At 54.4% G+C, this 10,782-nt stretch overlaps 1 protein-coding gene across 1 annotated transcript; it reads right to left on the bottom strand.

The window, feature by feature from the left end:
• Positions 1 to 1,470: 1,470 nt before the first annotated feature.
• LOC123032878 (cystatin-like) lies at positions 1,471 to 5,011 on the bottom strand. Its single transcript, XM_044449057.1, has 3 exons — positions 4,757 to 5,011; positions 3,028 to 3,156; positions 1,471 to 1,824 (listed from the first exon to the last, which is right to left on the bottom strand). Exons 1-3 carry the CDS (start codon positions 5,009 to 5,011, stop codon positions 1,744 to 1,746), a joined length of 465 nt encoding a protein of 154 aa, XP_044304992.1. The 3' UTR covers positions 1,471 to 1,743.
• Positions 5,012 to 10,782: the final 5,771 nt, after the last annotated feature.

Below are 10,782 nucleotides of genomic sequence, written 5' to 3'. Positions count from 1 at the left end.
CAAATTTACACTTGGGTCCAAACTTAAGCTGTTAAGAGACATGCGCACTGCATGTTGCCGCTCGCTCATCCTCCTCTCAGATACTTGCTTTCAGGAACACACGCTTTCAAGAGGTCCTCCCGCAGCCACCCAGGAAGGGCCCCGGCTCAGTGGCACAGCCCCCGTCGCATGCAGACGCTTGCTGGCTGCATGCTCAGCACCTCCAGAGAAAGCCGGAGATGTTCCTGAAATCCCAGAGAGCAGCTGCCTGCCCGTGTTGACTACACTGGCCTTCTTGGACTCCATCAGAGGCAGCTCCCCTGTAGCAAGTTTATGCCTTCGAGAGACCCACCAGCGGGACCCGAGGCCAGCGGCAGTCCCACAGGGGCAGCTCTGCTCCAAGAGCCAACCTCAGCTTGACCTCCTACAGCTGCCAGGGCCAGCCTAGGCACCTATCATAGAACCATGGAATAGCAGAGCTGGAAGGGGCCATGAAGGTCATCGAGCCCAACCCCCTGCTGTTGCAGGACACCACGTTACACCATCCCACCCAGAGGGCTGTCCAGACCCTTTTTGAATGTGGGAGAGCCCCCCACCTCTCCAGGCAGCTGGTTCCACTGCCGTATTGCTCTGACAGTGAGGAAGCTTTTCCTGATGTCCAGCCTGAACCTGGGTTGTCACAGCTTGACTTGATTATTCCGTGTCCTGCACTCCAGTATCACTGAGGAGAGATCTCGACCCTCCTGTTCGTGACAGCCTTTGAGGTACTTAGAGAGGGGTATCATGTCCCTGCTCAGTCTTCTCTTCTCAAGGCTGAACATGCCCAGTTCCCTCAGTCCCTCCTCACAGGGCAGTGCTTCCAAACCCTGGATCATTTTGGTTGCCCTCCTCTGGACCCTTTCTCATTTTTCTACGTCTTTCTTAACTCCTGGTGCCCAGAACTGGACACAATATACCCGTGCCTTGCCTGCTTGTCTGAGCCTCGCTGGCCCTGCACAGCAGGAAGCGTGGGTGGCAAGGGCCACTCCTGCATCGGACTTCCACTGGCTGGGCAAACAAGCAGCCGCAATGCTGAGAAGCAAGTGAGAAAAGCCCCCCAAGTCCTGGAATCGGCGGTCTCTGTGTTCTGGGCAAACCCTTGACCCTTTGGCCTTTGCACCCCCTTCCCATTTCCCTCAGGCAGGCCTGGAGGGATACACGCAACACCGGAGCTCCCGCATACGGCAACACGGGGGCTTTTTGCCCCAAGTAGTGCCACCTGGGATGCCCCGTGTGCATGCAGCGCCTTCACCCAGCAGCCGCCGACACGGCATGAACATGCGCAGCAGGGTGGCCTTGGCGCATGGGAGCATGGAGCCATGCCCAGCGGCTCCGCACAGCAGCTCGGAGCGACACCGGATGCGGCCGAGACCTTCCCTGAATTGGCCTTTTGGCCCTCGGGGCAGAAGAGAATCAGACTCAGGAACTCAGAGCATCAATGGGAAAGCCTCTTTATTAAAATGATTACAAAGCAATCAGCAAGTTTCGTATGATCTTTCTCCGGGGGTAGGGGGGAGTTTTCATTTCACAATCAGGGAGATTATCAGGAAGCGGGGGAGGGGGTATGAGTAGGAGGGGCAGCTCTTTCGCTCCCCATCTCTGCACAGAGAATGCCGGAAACTGCACGTGTCCAGGAGGAAGACTCTCAGAACTCCAAATTCATCTTGTAGCCCCAGCAGTCGGATTGGCTCCGGGACACGCGACCCCCCACCCTCAGCGGGATGTTCAGGCCACGCAACTCGAGCCCAGGAGCTGCAGTTCATTCAGCCACGGCCGGCTCCAGACGGTGAAGTGGCAGGTGTATCTCTGGAGGGGGGCAGGAGGAGAAGTACAAGGAGTTAGGATGTGTGGGAGAGGATCCACCAGCAAACTGGCGCTGACTGGCAATTCTGGCGTGGATGTTAGAGCAAATGGCTCAGGCCGAAAGGGGAATGAATCGTTTCAGCTTGAAGTGCGACAGCAAACCTCCACCCTTTCCTGGTAGCCATGCGCATCCCACCCCCGCTCACTGGCTTACTGAGTGCAAAGAGCTCTTGATGATTCAAGGCACCAGCCTCCAGGCCCCGAGGACGCTTTCCTAAAGCCACCTGGTAATCGTGAGAATTTAAGATACAGGAACAAAGCTTGTGTGTGGAACACAAGTCCACCACCAGGGCCTTGCTGTGCACAACGGAAGCTAGAAGAGAGAGGGGAGCCTTCACTGTGGTGGCTCCGGTTCCATGGAACTCCCTGCCACCAGAGGCCAGGTGTGCACCATGACCGTGCTGTTTCTGACTGATCCTCAAAACAGGCATGCTTCCTGGAGCCAGACACAGTTCATCTGTTCTGTCTCAGTGTTCACTGCTCTGGAATCTGCAAAAGTAGAAGTCTCCGTACGTAAAAACCTGCTTGGCTGGCCCACAGAGCAGAGAACTGGTCCAGATGAAGCAGAAAGGGCTTCGAAATGAAATTTGTCACCGTTACAAGTCCTGCAGGAATGAAATTTGCGTCTCTGCCCTGTTGCCACGATGAGTTTAGAGACAACTATCGAGGCCTCTGGTTGCCTCTTGCAAGGCAGTGCTCAGCTTGCAGACAGTTCCTTCAAGGGAGCTTTTTTGGGGAAGATGCAGAGGTGCTACAATCAGGTGACTAAAGTCACACTACAGAGTCACCATGTCATACCGCAAATCTGGCATGGCTAATCTCTACCCACAGGACCGGCTCCGTTGGCAGCCCTGCTGTTATGGGCCATCTATCCTGCACATTTATCCTATTCCCAACCTGTTTCGACTGCTATGGCTCATTCAACAAAGGCCCTGTGGGAATGAGACGATTTGGGATCTAGCAACGTTCTCCACAGCTTCGCAAACCCCCAGTCGTCCGGAGGGGCAGCAGGTGGGAGCCCGTGGCTCCGTCCATGGCAATCGATCTTCCTCCATCCAGCGGAAAGTTGTCCTGTGCAGAGGGCTTCATGCTCTCGGGGCCACGAACAACCTCACCCCAAACTTAGCCACCGAGTCCCCATCTCACCTGCTGCTCGGCGCGTGGGGCGATCGGGCAGAGCTGCAGCTCCGCTTCGGTCAGTTCCACGCCGCTCTTCTTCTCGCACTGTGTGCTCACCACCTCCACTGTCAGGAAGTACTTCATCCCCTCGACGACCTGGGAGAAGGTGGGGAGGGGGACAATTATGTAGTGCCACCCCCCTACTCGACAACCTGCTGAATGAAACTCAGCTCCTTGGATGGTCCTAATTGTTCTGTTTAGGTCTGCCCCCCGGTGCCCCCTAATTCCAGATGTTAACTCCATACCTTCGTCAGTGCCTCCCTAGTGCCCAAGAAGCAACCTCTGCAGTCCCAAACTGCTGGAATCCAGGTGGCCTGACCCCCTGTGTGCCTGGGCACAAAAGACACACCTTGGCCTTGACAGCGTGGTTGAAAGCAAGCAGACGCAAGCAAGAAAGCAGGCCTTGACGGGGGACTGCCATCAGCTGAGTTTTTATTAATAGATCCGTTTATATCTTGCCTTGTCCCAAGGGATTTTTCTCCTCTGATTTTATCTTTACACCAACCCTGTACGGTAGGTTAGTCCGAGGGCACCTGGTGCGCTTCTTGGCCAAGGGACGCTTTGAACTCAGGCTGTCCCAGCTCATTTCCTGCATCCCACTGGAATCCCTGCAATGCTTCCAAGCACATCACTGCCTTGAATCGGCAGGACAGCTCTCCACATGCTTGAGAAGTTGCGTGTGTCGTGGTTAAGAGCACTGGGCAGATCTGGATTCTGGCCCCAGCTCAGCCATGAAGCTCACTGGAGTCTTTGGGCTACTCACCTACCTTACCTCACAGGGCTGTTGTGAGGATAAAATGGAGAGAAGAACCTTATAAGCCGCTTTAGGTTTCTTGCAAGAGGAAGACCGACCGGATATAAATGCACTGAAGGAATAATATTTGTTGTTCAGTCGCAAAGTTGAGCCTGACTCTTCGCAACCCTATGGACAACCTTCCTCCAGGCTCTCCTGTCCTCCACCATCCCCAGAGTCCACCCAAGCCCACACCCACCGCCCCAGTGACCCCATCCAGCCACCTCAACCTCTGCCGCCCCTTCTCCTTTTGCCTTCCATCATTCCCAGCATCAGGGTCTTCTCCAGGGAGTCCTTCCTTCTCATTGGGTGGCCCAAGTATTTGAGCTTCAGCTTTAGTGCCTGGCCTTCTAAAGAGCAGCCAGGGTTGATTTCCTTTAGGATTGACTGATTTGATCTCTTTGCAGTCCAAGGAGATTTCTCCAACATCACGATTCAAATGCATTCATTTATTCTAGGTATTCAAAGTATTTATGCCATTTCAGAGCACCTTCAGGTTATGGGGTGGCATAGAAATGAAATGAATAAAATAAATTTCTGGGTCAAAAAAGGTGCCTAAAGCAGCTTCTACAGAACTAACAAAAGAGAGCAGACCTGGCCCTCACGCTTGCAATAGAAGAAGCGGCACGCAAAGAAAGAGGACGAGGAGGGAAGAGGAGAAAGTCAGTCTCCTTGGCAGGGCGCCCCCCACCCCTCCAGCTCAGCTCTTCCCCGGGTTGACACAGGCCGGAAAGGCCTGGCGCACCCGGGCCCACGGAGGCGCGGCTTGACCGCTGCCTGCTTCGAGGGGCCCGCAGGCCCCACTCCCCGAGCGGCAGTCCAGCCCCTGGGCGGGGAGGCGCGGACGCAGAGGCAGCGCCTTCCGAGCAGCGCCGGGAGCGCGCGGGCGTCGCCGGCCCCTACCTGGCTGGCCGCCTTGACGATGCGCAGCTCCTTGAAATACACGGGGCCGGGGCTGGCCTTGCTGTAGGCCAGCACGGCGAAGGCGGCCGCCTCCTGCACCCCCGGGTCGTCCACGGGGCTGTCCTGCACGCCCCCGAGTTGCGCGGGGAGCAGCGCCGCGGGCGGCGGGAGCAGCAGCAGCAGCGGCAGCGCGAGAGCCAGGATGCGCGCGGCGGCGGCGGCGGCGGCGGCGGGGGCGCGCGGCGTCGCTGCCATGGCTGGAGCAGTCCGAGCAGGTGGCCAGCGGAGCGCGGGCACGGCTCCTATAGGCTGCGGCGGCCACGCCCGCGCAGGAGCCAGCCAATGGGGGGCGCGGGCGCGGGCGGGCAGGTACGGGCAGGCCACGCCCCGCGGCAGAGAGGGAGGCGCCGCCGGCGGGGGGTCCGCGCGCGGCGCTGCTTCTTCGCACGGCCAGGCAGCGGGCCCGGCCTTACTTCATCCACGTATAGACCCCCCAGTAGCCACGGCTCGCTGCGCAGCTTTCGATTGATAGCCCACCTTTCTCTTAAAAAAAAAACCTCAGAGTGGCTTACTCCATCCTCCCCCAGCTGCTCTCAAGCTTATCCCCGCTACGACAGCCCTGTGAGGTAGGCTGGGCTGAGAGTCAGTGACTGACCCAACGTCACCCAGTTGGCTCCATGGCTGAGTGGGGACTCGAACCCGGATCGCCTGAGTCCCCGTCCCATGCTCTCGGGCGTGGAGTGTGTAGCATCCTGTAACAGATTCATATTTCTGGGGCTTCTACCTTTTCACGCCAGTCTGCATTAAGCACCGCAATTCCATGATATATAATAGAACTGAAACTATGCAATGTATGTTCTCAAGGCTAAGTTTAGGATTGGGTTACCTATTACATTTTTTTCCTTAAAAAAGCAACCATGGACCATCTCTATCCTAAATTTTATTGCATTCAACCAAATTCCAAAATCTTCGTATTCATCCACCCACCATATATTTTCACTTTGAATTCTTAACTCTTAAGCCGTGTCTCACTCCTAGCATTTTTAATGAGCTCTCTCAACGGCCTCCCATGGTTCAGCTCTGACACTTTTAAAGGCGGAAATAGAATTGCATGTTGGTTGTTTGTGTATGTCTTTTATGTAGGATTTTGAGAGCTACAGAGAGACTTGGACTTCAAGCCACTTCTGGATCCACTTCACTCTGGCTGGCACCTGTTTAGGGGATGAAGATTGCTTTGGTCACCTTGGTGGACAATCCACGCTGGGAACTGGGCAGGGGGAGGACGTCCATGTCGGTTTGCCGTAGCAATAGGCACCATCAGCCGTATCTTCCTCCTGAGGTGTATATCTGAGATGCACCTGGGAAACAGCGTTAGATAGTGTCTGCAGGCCTTCTGGAGGGTCACCCCGAAAGCAGGTGCTAGGAGGTTCTTCTTGGCCCCCTGGCCATTGACCAGCGGTTCCCCTCAGGCCCTACCTTATTCCTCCTGCCACTGAAGACAGAGATGGCACCAGTGTTTGGGGAGTTGGTGACACCTGACTCTCCCTCTCCTTTCCATCCAAACCCAAGGAACCTCCTCTGGTTCTCAGACTGGTGCCTGAGCTGGTGGCGGACCGGACGAGGGCAAAGACATGAGGAGGTGCTTTTGGGCAGCTGAAAGGCAGGCTAAGGGTTGGGATTCAGCCTGTCCTGGACGGCTCACACTCCCCCAGGACTCAGGTCTGCAGTTGTGCTTGTGTACTTGTCTTGAACCCGGGCTTCAGTGGTGGCGCAAGCACTTTTGCAGAGCTGAGGATGCAGTGCTGACTGTATCTGACCTGTTCCAGGCATGGATCCACCTGCCACGTTACATCCCGTGCGGACTCCTGTCATGCGTTCTACTCGGGGTGGCTATGGGAAGGGTTGAGAAACTTGGGCTGTCCCAGAATGCAGTGGCCAGACTGTTCCTTGAGGCCAGCTACCTGGAACTTTATTATTTATACTTAATTCATAATTATGTGTTTAAGGTTATGCCTTAGAAAGTCCTTCGCAGCTGGCAGTCAGGCTACCTGAATGACCACCTTCTTCCATATGAGCCCACCCAGGTCCTCAGACCTGCAAGGCAAACCCTCCCTCTTGGACTTTTTGGCGGCTGCTCCCAGGCTGCTTGTCTCCCACCCAAGAGAAGCTCAGCTTGGCTCGTCCCTGCTGTCTTTCTGCTTAGTTATTTAAGGCCTTTATCCTGTAGTGGAGTTTTAATTTTTATTTCTGTAATTCTTATGTGTTGGCTGTATTTTAATGTATTGTTTAAATCCATTTAAGTGGTTATGTAAGATGCCTTGATGTAAAAGTGGGTTATGTATATTTTAAACGTGAAAAAATGTATATTTTCACACTTTCCCTTTCCTGAGCAATAGAGGGTCAAATACCTCCATACAGATATCTTTCATACAGCCAACACCCATAATAGTGCGTGAGGTCAGCCAGGCGAATATAACAATTTACTCCCTAAATGATTTCTTCATCTTCTGTTATCCTTTGCTTTACCCACACCGGATGGGAGACCAGAGCAGTTGCGCAAAGTGATAAAGCACCGGCCTCAGCACAGTTCCTCGTGGGACCCTTCTGTCTGCATCCTCCCTCCCATTCTGTGAAAATGAAAAGCCTTATCTTTGATAGGTGAACTGCAAATATTTGAGAAATATTGGGCAAATACGCTACCCTGAAAAGAAAAAAGCAATCAGCAAATAAAAATCAGTAGCTGATAGGCTGAAGCGAGTGCGGTCTTGATGGGACTGACCAGAGCAGTTATGTTTTCATGAGGTGAATATGAAATAGTTCATATTTGGTAAGCGGAGTGCAAATATTTGAGAAACAATCAAATGATCAAATTCTCCTTCTTCACAATCGCAAGGCAGCAAACACAAATGAAATGTCTATGGTAGATTAGTTAGAAGGCCAGATCCTGAAGATGAAACTCAAATACTTTGGCCACCTAATGAGAAGGAAGGACTCCCTGGAGAAGAGCCTGATGCTGGGGACAATGGATGGCAAAAGAAGAAGGGGATGGCAGAGGATGAGGTGGCTGGATGGAGTCACTGGGGCAGTGGGTGTGAGGTTGGGTGGACTCCGGGGATGGTGGAGGACGGGAAGGCCTGGAGGAGTGTTGTCCATGGGGTCGCGATGGGTCGGACGGGACTTCGCGACTAACAGCGAGGAAGCTGTGCCTCCAAAGTGGTCCCTCCTTGACAGCTCTGCTCAGCTCTTGTAAGCTCAGGGCTGTGACTTCCTTGACGGAATCGCTGCATCTCATAACTGGTCCTCCTCTTCTTCTGTCCTTGACTTTCCCCAGCATGATTGTCCACCCCAAGGAGCCTTGCCTGCTCAGGATGTGCCAAAGCATAACAGCCTCACCTCGCCAGTTTCACTTCCAGGGAAAGTTCTGGCTTGAGTTGGTCCAGGGCCCCTTGTTCCTCCCTTGCGAAGCTCCCATCCAGCGCCACGTTTTGAACACGCCCGTTTTCCTCCTGGCGACTTGCTTCACTTCGCAGCTTTCGCACCCAGGCCACCTCCTCCATAAACTGGCCTGATCACTCGGTGGCCGTCTTTACACCCCGGGTCTCTCTACACAAGACATTGGTTGTGCACTTGTGATTCCTGACTCTCAGTGGTTTGTGGGTGCTTGGCATAACAGTGTTGTTCCCGGGGCTTACCCCATGCTCTCCAGGCATTTCCTTGCCTTTTTTCCTTGCAAGGAAAATGTTGAATTATCTGGAAATGGCTGAATGAACTGCTATGGGGTGAGGACCATATGCCTCCCTGGAATTCCACCACCTTATAGGTGTGTAATAGAATAAAAGAAACCCGCACCAAGAGAAGATGGATAAAGGCACTTACCTCAATCCTGAAAGAAGCCAGAAACAGACGCCTTGGGAGAACGGCAAGTTAAAAGCCCCATAATTGTCTGAAGTATCTGTCTCTTTTCTGTCCTGGCTTAGTCATTGTTCAGCTTCATCAGATAATCTTTTATGGTTCTAGATGCACGGGAGAAGAAGACTCACTTCTTGTGACGATTAGAAAGATGCAGCTTAAGAAAGATGCAGCCGAGCTGGAAAGGGTTCAGAGGAGGAAGCAAGGATGACCCGGGGCCTGGAGACAGAGCCCTGTGAGGAGAAAGGGGAAGAACTGGGCATGTTGAGCCTCGAGAAGAGAAGACTGAGGGGAGAGAGGGGAGCACTCTGCAAGTACTTGAAGGGCAGTCACAAAGACGACCGCCAGGATTTCTCCTCGATCATCCCAGAGTGCGGGACATGGAATAAGGGGCTCAAGTTGCAGGAAACCAGATTCTGACTAGCCATCAGGAAGAACTTCCTGACCGTTAGAGAAGTGCAACAGTGGAACCCGTGACCTCCAGTGATGGTGGCCTCTCCCACCCGGGAGGCATTTAAGAGGCAGCTGGGGGGGGGGGCGTTAACTGGGAGTCCTGACTGAGCAGGGGGTTGGGACCCAGCGGCCCCCCGGCCCCTTCCAACTCTGCTCTTCAGGGATTCCGTGGAAGGCGCTCATTCCTAGGGCCAGGCCACCATAACTGGGAGGCAGTTTGACAGCACAAAACACTTTCGGTAATATTTAAGGAATTTTGTACCCTTCCGTCGTGCCGCTTCTGGTCCATCCGTTTTCTGAGCTAAGCACTGCCAGTTCTTCTCACCATTCCTAGTCGGGGGGAAGCGGCAGCCACGGTGGTTGCCCCGCTCTTCATGGCCCTCTGTGTTTTCAGCACCTCAGGCTTTTTGGTGTAATCTGCAACTTGGTGCTTTCAGTGCTCGCCACCGTGCAGAACCCTTCTGAAAAACGCAGCCATTCAGTGTGGATCCTTTATTGCTCTCCGGTGCTCCAACGGACTTCCCCTGCCTCTCCCAACTTTTGGAGTATAATTCTTATTGCATCGAATTTACATCCCACCCTTTTTCCTCTTGTGAGGGACCCAAGATGGCTTTATCCTCATGACAACCCTGCGAGACAGGCTTGGCTGAGAGTGAGAGACTGGCCCAGGGTCACCCAGTCAGCAACTGGGGACCAGAGCCCAAACCAAGGCTCCATTTGGATGCCAGGAAGCACTTCCTGACAGTCAGGACCCCGAGGGGATGGAAGGGGCTTCCATGGGAGGTCGTTGAGGCCCCATCGGTGCGGGTGTTCAAGGACAGGCTGGACATGCATATGGTGGGCATGTCGTGAGCAGAGCCGGCTGGAGCTGGAGGTCTGACTAGATGGCCCAGGAGGCCCCTTCTGACGCGCTCTGTTTCTATCTCCTGGGTTCCCCGTTCAGCGCTTCAAGCACCCCACATCTTTACCTGGTTATCAGTCCACAAGAGATCTCACCTTTATTTTATGGCTGCTGCATTTGCTCAGAAAGTGTTTGCTCAGGGAGTTTGGTCAAAGTAGCTGACCACCCCGTCCACCATTTTGAAACCATTTCCACCTTGAGCGTTACAGGTCCGTTGACTCCCACAGTGCACAGGGGAGCTTTCAGGAGGGTGCTGCCTTTGGTCCCAGCATCCAGCGCTGCTTCTGAGGAGGAAGGCTCTCTCCCGCTCCGTGGTGAATTCCTGTGAAGAGACCTTTGTGTGCCAAGGGGCAAAGGGGAAACGCGGAGGGGCAGGGCGGATCAGTGACGTAGAGCCAACCCAAAACCCCTCAGCACCACCTTCGGGAGAGAAGGGGCTCCCTGGAAGGGTGGGAGTCAGCCCCTGCCAGGCTCAGCCCCAGCAGGGAGTCTCAAAAGACGCCATGGTTGATCATCTTCTGAGAGACCCCGTAAGGCCCTCCCTCCCCATCCCCCAAGGGGCTTGTTGGGCTTTCCCTGGAGGAACCCTTTTTCCCTGGAGGGGGAGCTGCAGCCTCTTCAGGCAGATGCCCCCCAAGGACACGGAGGCTGACAGTGGGAAGGTCTACTCCTGAGTAAGGGGAAGCCAAACCCTACCCACTCCCAAGAATGGTTGTGTCTGAAGCTACTTGACTAGACAAAGGAGTGCCCACTTGTGGAACTA

Source organism: Varanus komodoensis, unplaced genomic scaffold, assembly GCF_004798865.1.
Source record: "Varanus komodoensis strain SLA01 unplaced genomic scaffold, ASM479886v1 scaffold57, whole genome shotgun sequence".
Classification (NCBI taxonomy): domain Eukaryota; kingdom Metazoa; phylum Chordata; class Lepidosauria; order Squamata; family Varanidae; genus Varanus; species Varanus komodoensis.
This window is presented reverse-complemented; position numbering and strand designations above follow the sequence as displayed.

Bases quoted from the DNA above. Each gene is read 5' to 3' on its own strand.
- LOC123032878 (XM_044449057.1), bottom strand. From the start codon at position 5,011: ATGGCAGCGACGCCGCGCGCCCCCGCCGCCGCCGCCGCCGCCGCCGCG. The intron at 3,157-4,756 runs GTAGGGGCCGGC...ACCTTCTCCCAG, and splicing joins TCGTCAAGGCGGCCAGCCAG to GTCGTCGAGGGGATGAAGTA. The intron at 1,825-3,027 runs GTGAGATGGGGA...GCCCCCCTCCAG, and splicing joins CCCCACGCGCCGAGCAGCAG to AGATACACCTGCCACTTCAC.